The following is an 18,071-nucleotide window of genomic DNA, read 5'->3' as shown; positions in this document are numbered from 1 at the left end:
GTGGCATGAATTGTTGATAGACTTAAAAGCCCAGTGGCATGAATTGTTGATAGACTTAACAGCCCACTTAATGGAACAACTTGTATGAAAACCACATTGGGTTCTGTGTCGGTATTCTCGCACCTTCCACCAGATATTTTCTATTGGGGGCAATCGTTTGCAAGTTGCAATATTCAATCAAAATGTCCCATCAATATTCCCACTTGTGGAAACCAGTCATGCTGATGAGATTCACAAACCACGGGTCCTGCACCTTCGTTTTAATATTTTATTGTTTTTAAAAATAAAAAATAAACAAAACAAAACTTATCCAAACAACTTTGTTTCTTCCCCTTATGTAATACCGATGCGTATATTTTCTTTACCTTAATTTAAAATTCCACTCAGGTCTAATGTAATCTGATTACATTCTCGAATCGATTCGTTGCTCTATCCTCACGGTATCTCTTGCGTGTTTTTTGGTGGGGGACAGAAAGCAAGGAACACACCTCTACTGAACATTCAAGGGAAAAGCATACAACGGAGATAACTAAATGGAAAATGGAATGTCTTTGAATATAGAGTTTGGTAACTCTAGAAGATAGGTACGATCAGACGCACACTAGGATGGTTGTGAGCTGGAAATCTAGTATAGAATAGTTTTACTGTAATAAATCTTGTGGTTTTTCTTTTAATGTTTGGGATATCATTTTGGAAGATTACTATGAGTTTTGTGGTTTTTCTTTTAATGTTTGGGATATCATTTTGGGATACTTTGGTTGTTTGGAATAAAAATGGTTGAATAAGGATTCATACTGCCATATAGGGTATACTGTCATATTGGGTATAGTAAGGTGTAATCCTAAAGAAATCATATTTTTCATTGTTTTTTTTAATGTAATGGTTTGTATATCTATTAATAACTTTTTTTCATACTAATTGAAAAAATAATATAAATTTATGTTTGCACATTTTGAGAGTTTAGATTTATTTATAATTTCTTTTATTTGATATTTTTTTATAGTTATAGATTCACTTCCAAATTTCAAAAGTTAAATTTAAAAAGGAATCTAGATCAATCAATTTTAAATTATGTAAAAATTATAGATTAGGTTGTAGTAGTTTAATTGATGATATTCCATTAGAGTCTCATGTTATTTTGATCAATATTTATTTTCCTCATACTATATCACATGGTAATACACGTGCCACTGTTGGGATTTATGTATTGATGGTTCTATTAATGAATGCTTACATGCTAATTCTCCTTGTTTACAATTTATTTAAACATGATCTAACATTGAAAATTGCATACCCCTGCGATTTCACACTATGTTTTGTGTCTAGTTTGGTGTCCATTCTCTTGGCATTTTTTGAAGCTCATTTCAGCCCTTTCATCACCTTTCTCCTTCTCAAGGTGCTGCCTTCTTATTTTTTCTAGTCATTTTTATGTCACATTTATGTTACCCTTGTGTTATTGTAGTCTTGCATAATTATTAGTATAAATTATTTCAATAGAAATGCATTGCATAGAAATTATTGTATCATGCTAATATCTAGTGTTAATTATTTATTTAGTGACTATATAAGAGTATTTTTCAACTTATCACCTTATCACCTTCTCAAGTCAATAAAAATAGAAGAAGATGAATCTTACAACTCATTAGTAGCCTTTTGTTGTGTTCTCTTCTCATATAAAACTAAACCATTTGATTGTTGGTCTCTCTTTTTCTCTTCTGTTGGCTCTCACGTACATTCTAAATCACCCTTAATCCTCTTTCAATATTTTGTATAGCTTTCTTATTCTCTTAAGCTTCCTTAATTCTATCTAGGTAATACAATTCTTGTTTATTATTATTACAAGCATTTATTTGTTTGTACCCACATAGAATTTAAGATTATCACATTCATATCTTTGACATTGTTAGACATGATTAGGATAGAAGCATTCACACACTTATTTATATTTCTCTATATTATTTTCACATTCATATCTTTGACATTGTTAGACATGATTAGGATATAAGCATTCACACACTTATTTATATTTCTCTATCTTGACTAATCTGATGGTAGATATATCAAATCAATAATTAGATTAAGGTAAATCCCCAAACAACCAAAAACATTTTTCTTTTCCCTTGTTTTTGTAGGGATTTTGACAGCACTTAACTACATAGAAGTTTGTAATTTTTTTTTCATTTGTAAATCTACTTTTTTTTTGGTCAATTAAAATCTATGACATATTGATATTACTTTATTTATTGATACCATTATTAACAATTTTTATTTTCCTTTGGTTTTATAGGTTAGTTAAATAGCAAGGTTGGATCCTCATATTTTGAGAATATTAGGCATTCACTTTTTATAAACAATATCACAACATTTGAACATCCACATGACATCTTGGCATCCACAATAGAGACTTTCAAATTTTAACACAAAATTCCCTATTATTCATACTCTTCAAATTTGTAGATAAAAAGTATTTTTATGTAAATTTAGAAACACTTATTTATCTTTAAAGGAATTATTTTTACTTTTTGTATGATTCAAGTCTCCTTCATCCACATAGTAGATGTTAGTTTAGTAATGGGCCCATAAAAGCTTCAAAAAATAAAAAAAATCCAATAGTTTAATATATCTTATGTGTTTCATCATTCATTTATGCTAAATTAGCACACTATATCATTTCATTTTCTTTCTCTTTAATGTTTGAGGAAATTTTGTACATAATATATAGTTTAATAGTTTTCTAGCATCTTGACTTGATGCTCATATGACTTATCGTTATAATACACATATTCTCCTAGGAATACTCTTATATTCCATGAGGCACATACCTCAAAAAAGGTATCAAATGGTGAGACACACTTTCTCTCTAATAGTTATATGACATAATTTATTATATAATCACCTTAATCTCATTTTCCACAATGAACACGGTTAATAATGGTATCATATAGTGGGTGATTATTTGACATGAATTACTAAATTATAGAAAATTATATTTAAATAGTTAATTAATCCACTTTTAATATTAAATCCCCTTTTCATTTAATTGATATTAAATAAATTATTAACTTGCAAATAATTCACTAACAACATTTCTTGTGATTTAATACACATATCTAACTTAAATTTAAAGATATATTGAGGAAACTATGAAAAAACCTCAACCTATCAAATACAAATAATTTCAATGTGGTTACTATTCTATACTATATTTATTAAAAAATTATACAATTCCATTTGCACATTGCTAGTTACCTTATCTTGACATTGGTAGAGTAAATTTGAATTTGCATGTTCTGGTGAAATATCATGAATTGAATGTAAGAATTGGATTGGTTGATAATAGGTCTAATTTAGATGTATGTAATGAGATGATTTTAAAATTTTTGATCATTGTCATGTCAAAATTGAGAAAATTGTGTTTTTCTATTAAAGGAATTGACAACAATCATTAATAACCTACAAGTATTGTTACACTTCTTCAACAACTAAACCAAGTTTGTTAGAAAATCACAATTGTATGTAATACCTAAGAGATTCTTGTTGAAAACAAGGTGAAAAAATATTGCAATATTAACTTATGTATGTGATAAATTTTTTTGGATAAATAAGATTACCAAATCTAAAATATGTATGTGATTGTACATTTAACTCAAATTGTCTAAAAAATGAAAAACCATAGATACATTGAATTTACATTGATAAATCCTTTTGAAAAAAAATCCAAACTAGAATGAGGGAAATCATATTATATTATTCACAATGAAATATACAACAATATACTTCACTACTCTACACCTTGAAAACACCCTATTACCTATAAGAATCCAACATAGGAATACCATCTCATGGATCTATTTGATCAAATATTGAGAGAGGCAAAAACACTATAGTATTCCAAAACAAGATGCAAGAAACCACTTATAAAAACCCATGCTTATGATAATAGATATTCAATAGATATTATAATAAAATAAATATTTCAAATGGCTCTGACATGGGTACTTAGGTCATAGCCACTCAAATCTTTCACTTTTGATATTCTCTATAACTCCTCAATAAAAATTCAAATCACCCAAAATAGACAACCTTTTATCTTCCAAACATGGGCACTTAGTGCAAAATTATTCACATTCCATAAAGTGGATTATAGGAGGTAAGTTTGCCCATTTTGACCTATCTTCATCACTAACACATGCTCACCTCTTAAAGATGCAATTATAATTTATCTTACATTAATAATATTAATATTTTTTCTTCTCGTGAGAGATACAAAGAGTAAAATCAATTAAAGTGTTAAAGGCTCATGGCATTTCTACATCAAGAGAAAATTTCAATGGTCATTGGCTTTATAAGAGAATCTACAGCTTTATCCAAAGTGTCAAATTTGTCTATCAATACCTTACCATTCTCATCTATTTGTCCAAAAAAGTGATAATACACATTAACATACCTAGCATGAGAATGATATATGAGATTCTTGGACAAAAAAATAGAACTGCAACTCTTACATATGATCCTCATAGTCCTACAATCAAAACCAAAACCATTACTATACAGACTCAATTTTTTCATAAATAAGATTTTCCAAGATTACTAGGAGAAGAATCATGGGGAGGTGGAGGGGAACCCAAGGCTGATGTAGAGGTATTAGGGGTAGACTTAGTCACATAACATGTGAATCATTAGGAAATATTCATGGATATTTTTGTTGTAATTGTTAATATCATGGTTTAAAATTACATTATTAAGTTACTCATTCACCTACCTTCTTAAGTATATATGTGCTCAACAAGACAACACAAAAAAACTATATGATTTAAATTATTTTAAATAAATAGCGTGTAATATAATTTTATGAGTAAAAGATAGGAAAGTGGATATTTCATTCGATGGAGTCTTTTCTTCATTGATATCCTACATGTTTATGAGTTTCTTAATTTGACTATAGACTTTTATTTGAAGAATAAGATAAATGTTTATATTAAGTTAGTAGATTATATATAACGTAACATGACACAAAAAATTGTAATTGATTACATAATTTAGAAGTAAAGTTTAGATACCACTATAAACAATTATAGATTTTCTTTTAGTTACACTACTATATTGTATCTTTAGAGCCCTAGAGTCATTCTTTTGTTTTTGTTAATGTTGTTACATGTTGTAAATATTTATTTACTTACTAGCCATTAAGGAAAATACCCACTTGTATGTAAAACATTAAAAAATTTCTTTTCAATTCAAAGGGGAAAAAAACCTCGACTTATTCATTACTTGATTCTTCATGTCTCTATGATTTGTGTATATTTAGCATACTAATTATGAGATCATAATATCTTATCCTTGGTGAATAATTGCAAACCAATGAGATGTATCAATTGATTAATAGAAATCATATTATCCTTATTTTGGCTAGAATTGTTGTGGCAAGAAATGCCTTAACAAATTTTTCTTTGGCTAGTTTCATGATATACTTTTATTTGATCAAATGATTGATCATATCTTTCTATATGCATATATCATTGTAAGAGATTTCTCTTAATAAACATAGCTTTCAAATTTAAATTATCTTCTCATTAAGAATAAAAGTGTAGGTTCTTCCATTAAAACTATTTGTTGAAATGCTTGAACCAAACGGTATTTAGACATGTAGTATCATTGTTAAAACACTTTTTTGGTGAAGAGACCACCAAGGTTCAAATCCATGCTATGTCACTGTGCTTGCAAAGCCTTGTGCCCTCGTTGGGCCATTGTGCTCATGGATTTGAACAAGTGAAGTGTGGGGATGAGGTCCCTTGTTTGTGGCGGGTCAAAAGCATTCTTAAAAAGTTTACCAGACATAATTTAAAAAAAAAAAATGTTTGAACAAAACAAAATGCTTGAACTCAAAGAAACAACCTTAGTATTGTTACCTAACCACTATAAGTCACTTTAAAAATTTGTGAATAATAATAGAATATTTTTATAACATTGATTCCACATACTAAATACTTAGAATTTTGTACATTAGACAAATGTTTAGAAATAGTCTAAAATTACTAAAATTAGTAAACTTATAGTACAATAACAAAGTATCCTACATAGCAATATTCTTCTATCACCTTAATATTTTTTTATAAGATGTAGGTTGGTTGCATGTAATAAAAATTGAATATATATAAACATCATGTGACTCAACACAAAGAAATTTCACCAGCTGTAGTATTCCAGACCTTGATAATATATATAGACATCATGTGACTCAACACACAGAATTTTTATCAGCTGTAATATTTGAAACCTTGAAAATTGTAATAAAACATGTTATATATACATACCTCCATTATTGATCAGTTCAACTTGGCAATAAGAAGCCCTAAAAACTAAAGGAAATGATAGCAGATTTGGAAATCATTCACTCTCTAGTACCTAAGGCCTTGGGCATTGTAATAAAACTTGTTATAAATACATATACCCATCCATTTTTGGTCCCTTCAACTATACAATAACAAGCTCTAGAAGATAAAGAAAGCGATACAAGAATGGGAACCCATTCACTATCAACAAAGATGAATGCAGAACTAAGATATGGATACATAAAACCTGAGTTTAATAAACATTGGTCCACGGGATTTCCTCATTTTCAATCCACCCCTCGTCAGCTTGATTCTCCCTCTTAAGGAATGGCGGCTCTATTAGACAGGCCTCCTGAAGAAATTCATTCTTCTTTCTTTCCAAACATGGGGACTCATACAAACCCACCTCCCAGTCGAATAACCCCTCGGTGCATTGAAATGATTTAGGAGACTCTAGTTGAGTTGTGCGTTCATATACCTCTTCAAGAATACTATCCAAAGAGGCTGATGATTCAGATTCACAAAATAGCTCATGGGCGTCTTGAGGATTCAATTCCAATACTTTCTCCAATTGTTCCATATACTCATGAACTGCTGCTTCAGGCACTTCAGGGGTAAGCCACTCTCTTTCCTTACCATGATCTAGTACCGGAATCACCAAAGGTTCCTCCTTGTTATTCTCAGGGCAACAACTAAAAGATTCGCTTTTATTTGACAGAGATTCAATACGGGCCATTCAGCATGTTCGTAGAGTTGTCTTTGGTAATACCATTGCTAGGAAAATTGAGCTTGGCCTTTTTCCCTCTGATCTTTGGAGCTTCACGATCATAGACAATTGCAGCCTCCCCGGGTGAGTTGTAAGCTCCAAGCCAAACCCTAATTCCCTTGATGGGGTCTCTGATCTCTGCAGCCCATTTGCCAGAGGGACGCTGCCTCAGCCCTCTGTACAAAGGACAGGCCTTCCTCTTCTTCTCCTTTGCTTTCTTTACCACACTTTTCTCCTGCTCTCTTCTCTGACAATGGAGATCTGCACCATCAAGTGGTTGAGGAAAGACTTTATCAAGATGGTACGCTGAAAATTTGTCAAAGCTTTTCCATAAGTCTCTAGCAGTAGTTTTCCGGCCGGTCGTTTTGCCGGGTATAAATTGTGATATTACACTTCCTCCACACATTTTCTCTATGCAAGAGAAAATCTACAAAATTAGAGAAAATCTACAAAACAGACGATCTCTAGCTGTTTCAACCTAGAAAACACGGGCTCATTTCAATCTGTAGACTCTCTCTTCCGGTAGGGTTTAAAAACCATTCATTTTGGTGCCAACTGGCATGAATTATCGATAGATTTAAAAACCCACTCAATGGAACAACTTGTATGAAAGCTACATTGGGTTGCGTGTCGATATTCTTTCACCTTCCACCAAATATTTTCTATTGGGGGCAATCTTTTGCAAGTTGCAATAATCAATCAAAATATGTTTCACATCAATATTCCCACTTGTGGAAACCAGCTATGCTGATGATATCCACAAACCACGGGTCTGGCACCTTGGTTTTAATATTTTATTGATTTGAAAAAGAAAACAAAACTTATCCAAACTTTGTTTCTTCCCCTTATGTAATACAGGCGTATATTTTCTTTAGCTTAATATTAATTTACAATTTCACTCAGGTCTAATCTAATCTGATTTCATTTTCGAATCGATTCAGAGCTCTATCCTCACGATATTTCTTGCGTGTGTTTTGGCGGGGGACAGAAAGCAAGGACCACACCTTTACTGAACATTCAAGAGAAAAAGCATACAAAGAAGATAACCAAATGGAAAATGGAATGTCTTTGAATTTAGAGTTTGGTATCAGAGCAGGCCTGGAATATTACAGGCTAGATGGTCATTTTTCATTTTTGGATCATATATGACAGCTTAAAAAATTATTAGATTATATGTATTGACATGTTATATTTTTCTAAAGACGTAGATATGACATTTCAAATAATTAATAAACCGTAAAAAATTGTAATAGATAATATATATTATATAGTATTATAATTCATAATATATTTTTTTTTCATAAAAGTGGAAATTCCACAAAACCTTTTTTTATTAATTTTTATTTTATTTTACACAGGGTTCAAAGAGCATGCCGGAGGAAAGAACCTTGGCAAGAAAACCTCCGGTCACGGCCCATTAAATAAACCCATAATATCCCACATATCAGTTTATACCAAAGTCCCAACCCAAAATCCGCCAGCAAGGTGCGGTCATAGCAAAACTCATCAGATACATAGAGCCCAATGGCTGAGTTCATCAGTTACACGTATGAATGAAGACCCCATAGCCGATACCAATTGAAGGAAACAAATATCATCCTCCTTCCTGCAAAAAGAGAATATCAAAAAACCCATGGAGAAAAAAACACCAATATAACATTATACCAAATGCCAAGAGCTCGAGCTCTCCTTTGGAGGAATGCCCGTAACTGCATAAGGAACAACAACTTGTAATGGATCTGCAGGAAGAGGAGGGGCAGACGTAGCACAACAAAAATTAATCAAAACATGTAATGCCTTTCGCATATCAAGAGCCCTGTTCACAATTTGAGAAGGAACAAACACTCCCAACCTTTCCAAAGCTTTCAAAGCATCATCAATGCTTTCACAAATTAAACCCATTCTAATTTCAAATAACAACTCCCCACACCACCCATTATCCAATAAATCTTGACCAAAAAGAAAACCACCATAAGGGAAAGAACCCATATCAAACATGTAATTGTCCAAAGCTAGCTCAATAATACCCAAATTATGAAATGCAGGAGCCAAGAATTTAGCAAAATGCAAAACAAAAACTCTAGCAAGTTTTTCAGAACAATACCCATAATCATCCACTACTTCTACCAATGGAGACACAAAACGAAAGCGATACCCAGATAATGGAGAAGACATGAATAGTAATCACCTTTGTTGCAGACCAGAGCTTCAAAAAACCCCACCGATGCAGACGAGAGGCAGAGAAGACATCGAACACATAAAGACAAAACTATAAACCCAAAATGCACCGTAGATGAAAATAAATAGCCACTTCCTAATAATCATGATAAAACCACCCTTCCAGAGCACTAAATGACCAGCTCGTGTAAAAACTGAAAACTTTTAAAAGAAGGCACCTCAAACCATGATGTAAACATAAAATGGCGGCTGAGAAAAATTAAATAGTGCCAAATATCCAACGCTATAGTGCCAGCAACATACCAAAGCCACTAATTAAAAGTACATCTAAAATAACCCAGCATCAGAGCAAGCAAAAAATAAACCCAAATACATACAAAAGGAACCAGACATATCGAAAAATGATAGTTCCCATCACTTACCTCAAACCAAAGCAATGATAACAAACATGCGAGCCAAAAATGACAAGACAAGCCCCATTGAATACAACGCCAAGTCGTCACCCCTAATCATTGCAAATACCCATCCATACTGTCTACGGTAGTAAAAACCGTACATCATAAAAGATGGACAAAGCCATCAATTAAAATGTACACTGAACACCTCCACGTAGGTTAGTGAACATGACTACCTCCAAAGAAAGGGAAAAGTGGGAGAAAACTACAAAATTCAAAATTCCAAGACCACCGATGGAATTTCTTCAAAGCATACCTCCCACAAATTAGCATTACTATCGATGGCTAGATTAGCTAGGAAATCCGCAACTTTATTCATTTCTCTATAATAGTGAGAAATTAAAAAGGAATCAAAAAAATCTATTTTTTGTAAAATGTGATAAAAAATATACTGTAATTGCCATCAATTCAATTTCTTCTTCATGACACATTGAATTATAACCATGGAATCACCTTGTATTACTAAATCTTTAATTCCCAGAGATATTGCAAAATCCAATCCAAAAGATAAAGCATGAAATTCTGCAAAATTATTAGTCTTAACACTAATTGCATGACATCGAGCTTGAATAAATCTTGAGTTATGATAAAAAATCACCATACCTGCCCCAGCCCGACCAGGATTCCCACGAGAGGCTCCATCAAAGCTCAATTTAAAATGACCTTGCGGAGGAGGTTTCCAACAAGCTGAATTTCTCTTACATGTAGCATAATTTTTTTTTCAAAATTGAACCATGCATAGGTAAGACCAACAACATCTTCCAAACCCTAGTTACCCTACTATCCCAATGCAAAAAAGAAGTAACATTTTCCTAATTCTTGTAAATATAAGACAAAGCAAATTCAAAAATAGAAGATTCCATTCTCAATAAAACCTCATCCACAGGAGAGCTTGTTTCTTTCCAAAATCCTGTTATTTCGTTCTAACCAAATATTCCAAATTACAATAGAAGGAGAAATAACCCAAAGAAATGCATAACAAGATGAAGCAAATAGCAGGGGCCAAGATCTAAAATGGGAGAGAAGATCCTTACTAATAAAAAATGATATATTTAACTTTTCAAACAACCAATGCCAACACTCATAAGCAAAATCACAAAGCAGAAACAAGTGTGAGGAAGATTCTAAGTTTTTGTTACAAAGGACACAAGGGAATACTGCAGTGATACCAAGCCTGTCCAATCTCATACTCGTAAGGACCCTATCTTGAACAACCAACCAAGCAAAAGCCCCATCTTTTGGGAGACAAGACACATGCCAGAATAACTTGTATGGCCAAGAAGATAGATTTTTAGCAACCATAAGAGAGTTGTACCCCTCTTTAATTGAATATTTACCAGAGATATTCCTTGTCCAAATAAGTTCATTCTTAGAATCAGAAAGGATTACCACTCTCTCTCCCAACAACTGCTCATATTCTGACTTCACATTTTGATCAACATCTAAAAATTCAATAGACTTCCATCTAGCTATCTTAAGATGTCCACTAGACATAATCCCAAAATAATCTGCCACAAACACACCCCATAGGGAACAAATAATAGTAATTAGAGGAGACCAATCCCTGATGTTCACCAGGGGAGTGTGTCCATTCCATACTTCATCCCAAAATCTGGCTTTCCTACCATTATGGACAACCCATGAAAGATGAGGCAAAATAATAGATCTACACTTACATAGATAATTCCAAATAGCAGAACCAGAAGGCAAAATTGAAACTTTAAAAATATATTCTCTTGGTCCATTATTTAAGTATTTAGAAAACATAAGCTGAGCCCAAAAGGAACTAGGATTGTCATACAATTTCCAAACCAACTTAGCACCTAAGGCTAAATTCTGATTTTCCAAGCTCCTAATACCTAAACCCCCCAACTCCTTAGGCAAACATACCTTATCCCAAGCTATTAAGGAGAGTTTTTTCTTTCCATCTTTATTATTATTCCAAAGAAAATCTCCAAGAGTATCCTGCAAACTAACAATAGCCTTTTTTTGAGACTTCAAAATAGACATAAGATAATTGGGAACAACATTCAAAATAGACTTGATTAGAACAATTTTACCAGCCAAAGTTAACCACCTATGGTTCCAAGATAGAATTCTTTTAGAAATAACTGAAATAAGCTTATCCCAAAAATCAACCTTATCCTGCTTAATAAAAAAGGGAATACCAAGGTAAGTACATGGAAGACTTCCAGATTCAAAACCCCAAAAAGACTGTAATCTATGTTGAACCAGTGGTGATGTATTAAGGAAGAAAATCTTTGACTTATCAACATTAACTTTCTGACCAGAAAATGATGCATAGTTCTGAATTATCACCTTAATAACATTAGCCTCACCCAACGAAGCCTGACCAAATAACAGGGTATCATCAGCAAATAGACAATGGGAAATATTTTGTGGAACATTTTGAATCCTAACTCCCTTCCAAAGCCCCACTAGTTTAGCAGCTTTAATAGCCTAACTAAAAGTCTCAGCAAGGAGAATAAACAAGAAGCGAGAAAGGGGGTCCCCCTTTGTCAAACCCTGAGAAGAGGGGAAAAAGCCACAAGGGGAGCCATTGATTAAAATTGAAAATCTTGAAAAAGAAATACATGCACGAATCCATTTAACCCAAGCTTTAGAGAAACCTAATTTCTCAAGAATAGCACATAAAGCCCCCATTCAACTCTATCATAAGCCTTCATCGTGTCTAATTTAAGTATCGTGGTCGGGATTATTTGGGTAGAGATAGGAATGCAGCACCTCATGTGCCACAATTGCATCTCCCAAGAACAAAACTACCCTGCTCTAAAGAAATAATCCTAGGAAGAATTTTATCCAATCTTAGGGAAATTACCTTAGTAAATATCTTATATAAAGTGTTACATAACGCAATAGGGTGGAAATCAGCAAATGTCTTAGTGTTCTCTTTTTTAGGAATAATTGCAATCAATATAGTATTAAGTTCTTTCAAAACAGACCTATTTCTCCTAGCTTCCTCAAGGGATAATAAAACATCATTGCCCATAAAATCCCAACACTTTTGAAAAAATAAAGGAGTGAAACCATCCGACCCTGGAGCTTTATTCGGGTTCATGGCAAAAACAAAATTCTTAACTTCTTCCAATGAAAAAGGAGACATCAACATCTTATTGTCCTCTGAAGAGACTAAAGAAGGAATATTAGAAATAATATCATTTTCAAGATTTCCATGTTCCGAAGTTAATAATGACCTAAAAAATCTCACTACCTCTGAAGCAATATCCTCCTGTTCTGTCAATAAATTCCCATTCATACACTCAATACAAGATATCCTATTTCTACATCTTTTTATCTTTGTTGAAGAATGAAAAAATTTTGTGCTTTTGTCTCCATCCGAAAGCCATACCTCCCTAGATTTTTGTCTCCAATAGATTTCTTCTTTGGATAACTCTTCCTCAAGCTCAACTTTCAGAGACTTCAATTCATCATACACATGAGGCGTCATGCCATGGTGAAGAACATGAGAATTAATACATTCAATCATATCTTGAATCCTTTGTTTCTCCTAAAAAGTGTTCTTAAAGTGTGTGATATTCCATTCCCTAATGTTCTTCTTCACAGAGCTTAACTTCTTGACAAGATGAAACATACGGGACCCATAACAGAAAGGAGCAGAATTCCATCAATTCATAAGCAATGGAAAAAATGAAGAATCCCTAAACCACATGGGCTCAAACTTAAATGAAGACTTGAAAGGAGCCCTATCTTCAAGAACAGTAAGAGAAATCGGAAAATGATCAGAACCCGAAATTGGGAGAATAGAAGAAAAAATTCTAAATTTGAATCTATCCAGTTTTCAGATAACAAAAACCTATCTAATATCTCAACAATTTGAGAAAATCCCCTTCTCATATTTGTCCAAGTAAAAATCCCATTTTGAGATTTGTAGTAAAAAAGACTCATATCCGAAATGAAATTCCCAAAATCATCTATAGTTCTTTTATTAGGAAAAACCCCCACCTCCTTTTTCACCCAAATCAGTGATCGCATTAAAATCTCCCCCAAAGATGACCAAGAACCCATGCTTTAAAGGAGATGAAGTTCTATTTAATTCATCCCATAGTTTAGACTTACTTTGAATACCAGACAGAGCATAGATATTAAATAACCAAAATTTAACCTTCGAAACCTTACTGACCACTAAACACAACATGCAATTTGTAGCAGATTGCACTAACTATACCTCAATATCATAATTATTCCAAATCAATGCCAAACCTCCAGAAGCCCTGGAAGCAGGAGAAGAATAAAAACTCACCTTCTCTAGGAGGAAAAAACCAAAGCAGTAGACTCCTTTGACAACTTTGTTTCTTGCAACATAACAATATCAAACTTAACTAAGTCCATCTGAGACTTAATTAAGCGTCTCTTGTTAGGGGCATTTAAGCCCCTAACATGCCAAGAAATGATTCTCATTGTCCTCGAGAGGAGACCAAAGCTCCCCTCTTCCCATGATTCAGAGAATTTTTGCTTTCCCCAAAGCAACCCTGAAAGTTATGCTTCATAGCCCCTGATCTAGTCACAGGAAGACTAGTCACAGATTTCTTACTCCTTTTAGTTTGAACATTTTGAGGATTCAAACTTGATTTATTAGGTCTTACCAGCTGCTTCCCTTGACCACCAGGAGAAAGAGACAAAGTCTTTTGTATCCCAACATCAATTTCCAATTGAGTCTTAAGACTCTTCGGAGGCTTACCCCTCATAGGAGAAACCAATGAAGGTGAAAGAAGAAAATTGGTTTCGACAATTGGTAAACTCCTACATGACTTAGGCGAAGCCAAAATGGATGGTTTATCATCAGAACCCCATTCCTTAGAAGCCAAAATATCACAAGGATTAACCGAAGCCGAGATTGGGAAAGCCGAGTTTATACCCCCCAGATCATTCTCAATTGAACAGATAACCCTATTAGTGACAACCTCATCTATCTGAGATGCATGATTATTAAAAATTTCAGAGACCTAATGAACCAGATTTTCATTTGGAATAATAACCTTGGGCATGTCACTCCCTAAAATAGTGTCCTTCTCCACATTAACTACAACCTTCTATGATAAATTATTAGACACTAAACTTTGAATTTCTTAAACTAAGGAAGCATGATTAGGAATTTCTATGGTGGGTGCCTCTTTGTTAGTTTCCAAAACCGCAACAATTTTATCTAAATTCACAAGTTTGGAAGTTTCCAAATCCCCCTTATGATTATTATTGTCATTAACCTGTATATGTTGCTTAAAAATTTCAGGGCAAAACACAGTTGATGTACGATCAACTCCTACCTCCAAACCCCCAAAATTTGAAATTTTATTAGAAGGTTTAGGGGCTGAGCCATGCGTGTCTGGGTTTTTCTTTAAATCCATAAGGAAAGGAGCATCCAAAAGTAAAGGAGAATTACAAATCTCCGAATCTAGTTTATCATTAGCTTGATGCCAAATACCATCATGATATTTGATATTACAAGTACGAGGGCACACATTATTAGGTTTAGTTAAAACACAAATTTTTACCAGAACCTCCCCCTCCACAAAATCCATTTTAGAAGTCAAAAAAGTCCCAAAAGAATTCCCAATTTGCTCGAGGACATCCATGTCCATAAACTCAAAGGGAATTTTAGGTAAACCGAACCACCCGGGTATAAGCTTCGAACTAGATGAAGCAGGAACAAAAAAGGGTTTCCAAGCCGAAACACAAATTAAGTGCTTCCCAAACTAGTGATGTGAAGATCTCAAAACTTCATCTCTAACAAAGGAAGAATAAAAAACAATAATAAAAGTATTTGCAGACAATAATTGAAAATAATGCATCTCTGCCCATCGTTTTTGCAATTTATTATAAAGTTTTAACAGACTTATCTGGTCACCCCAAATTTCCCTAGAAATAGCATTAGTGTGCAAGTAAAAACGCTTTCTTGTCCACAAAAGAATTCAAAAGATCAATGCAGGGAATCAGAGCCCAAACCTAAGATGATGAAACCCATGGCTGGGTAGGAATAGTAGGAATCATACTTACCTTCTCCTTCTCTGGAATCACTTCCTTAGGGTTTAGATTTACCTTCCTCCCCACCTGCTGTGAAGAAACAGAAGCCCTATCTGCATGTTCTACATTCGCCGAACCAACCACTTGAGAAAATGTTTGCTTCTCACCCAGACCTTTATCCCATTTCCCCTTCAAAGTTTTCACAACCCCACTATTAAACCGATCCTGAGTAATTTTCCTCCCATTATTATTTTGACTCCACTGAAAACTGCGTTTGTTCCCAAAAAAACCCTGGAAATATCTCGAGACCGACCAAAACACATTAAAATCCCCAGTCCTTTTTACTTGTAATGCCCTATCCACCCATCTACCATTGGTACATACCCATTGCGGATCATCCCAAGCCACATCTGCCCACGAGCCCATCCTCCTACTATCACCCATCGCATGCGAAAATTCGCAAAGTGGAAATTCAATTATTGACTTTATGGTCATTTAGCGATTTTTTGACGTTTATTATAATTCATGTTGATATATATTATTTTAGAATGTTTTTTTATAAAAATACAATTTTATTTAGAATATTTTAAAATGCTAAGATATTATTGTTTCTAATTTTAAAAATATTTTAATATGTTTTTTAGAATAGTTTCTATTTTCTTATATGAATTTAGAAACTTGTCATAATTGAATCAATTTTAAAATATTTTAATATGATTTTCTAGAATAGTTTGTAAATTCTTATATGAATTTAAAATTGTCATAATTGAATCAATTTTAAAATATTTTAATATGATTTTTAAGAATAGTTTGCATATTTTTATATGAACTTAGAAACTTAGTAAATTTAACTTTTTAAATATTTTTTATAAGATTGCCTTCAAGATAAATTTAGAAACTTATCCTAATACATAATATTTAAGATTTTGTCATAAATTAATTTTTTTGACAATTAATTTTTTTCTAAAAACGTCAAATGAAAGTCATCAAAACAACCAAACCGTCACAAAAAATTCATTTGACAGGTAGGGGTGACCGTCAAATTCCAGGCCTGGATCAGAGGCACCACTACGGTGGTTGTGACTTGGAAATATAGTATGAAATAGTTTTACTTTAATGAAATAATGGAAGATTACTATGATTTTTGTGGTTTTTGTTTTTATGTTTGGAAGATCATTTTGGGATATTTGGGATATCAATGATTGAATAAGGATTCATAATGTAATATAGGATGTTGTAAGGTGTAATGGTGAGAAATTATACCTTCTAATTTTTTTTGATTCATTTTGATCAATTTGTTTTAAATGTAATAGTTAGTATATATATTGTTTTTTCAAATTAGTTGGAGAAATATTATATATTTATGTTTGCACATTTTGAGAGGCTTGATTTATTTATAATCTTTTTTATTTGATATTCTTTGACAGTTTTAGATTCAATACTGAATTTCAAAAGTAAAATTTAGAAAGGAATTTAGATCAATCCATTCTCAATTAGTAAAAATAATGCATTACATTTTCATATTTTATATGATGATATTTCATTAGAGTCTCATGCTATTTTGATCAATATTTCTTTTCCTCATACCATATTACATGGTGATAACATGGGTCATTTTTGGGATTTATGTATTCATTAATTTGATGGTTGTATGAATGCATACTTACATATCAATTATTTATGTTTTACATTTTTTTAATACATGGTCTAACGTTGAAAATTGCATACCCTTGCAATTTCACACTATATTTGTGTCTAGTTTGGTGTACATTCCCTTAGTATTTTTTTGGGTTCTTTCAGCCCTTTCATCATCTTTCTGCTTCTAAAGATTCTTCTTTCTTATTTTTTTCTAGTCATTTTTTTTATGTTAGATCTATGTTACACTTATGTTATTCTAATCTTGCATCATTTTTATCCTACATTGTTTTGATAGTAGAGCAATGCCTAGAAATTATTGCATCATGCTAATGCCTAGTGACAATTATTTATTTATTGGCTATATAAGAGTATTTCGCAACTTATCACCTTCTCAAGTCAATGAAAATAGATCAAGATGAATCTATTAGCTCATTAGTAGCCTTCTCTTGTGTCCTATTCTCATTGGAAAGAAAAGGAACATTTGATTGTTGGTCTCTCTCTCTTCTCTTAGCTCTCACATACATTCTAAATCACCCTCAATGCTCTCTAGCATTCTCTTTCAATATTTTGTTTAGATTTCTTATATTCTTAAGCTTCCTTAAGCCTTTCGAAGTAATATAATTCTTGTTTATTATTATTACAAACATTTGTTTCTTTGTGCCCCAAACACCTTAAGATTATCACATTTTGTCTCTTTCATTT

At 32.7% G+C, this 18,071-nt stretch overlaps 1 protein-coding gene across 1 annotated transcript; it reads right to left on the bottom strand.

Moving 5' to 3' along the window:
- Nucleotides 1-6,285: 6,285 nt before the first annotated feature.
- On the bottom strand, nucleotides 6,286-7,610 carry LOC131054529 (ethylene-responsive transcription factor RAP2-3). Its single transcript, XM_057989060.2, has one exon. It carries the CDS (start codon nucleotides 7,502-7,504, stop codon nucleotides 7,055-7,057), a length of 450 nt encoding a protein of 149 aa, XP_057845043.2. The 5' UTR covers nucleotides 7,505-7,610; the 3' UTR covers nucleotides 6,286-7,054.
- Nucleotides 7,611-18,071: the final 10,461 nt, after the last annotated feature.

Source organism: Cryptomeria japonica, chromosome 7, assembly GCF_030272615.1.
Source record: "Cryptomeria japonica chromosome 7, Sugi_1.0, whole genome shotgun sequence".
NCBI classification, from domain to species: domain Eukaryota; kingdom Viridiplantae; phylum Streptophyta; class Pinopsida; order Cupressales; family Cupressaceae; genus Cryptomeria; species Cryptomeria japonica.
This window is presented reverse-complemented; position numbering and strand designations above follow the sequence as displayed.

What these genes read in the sequence shown, in the direction of transcription:
- LOC131054529 (XM_057989060.2), bottom strand. Translation starts at nt 7,504, where the DNA reads ATGTGTGGAGGAAGTGTAATATCACAATTTATACCCGGCAAAACGACC.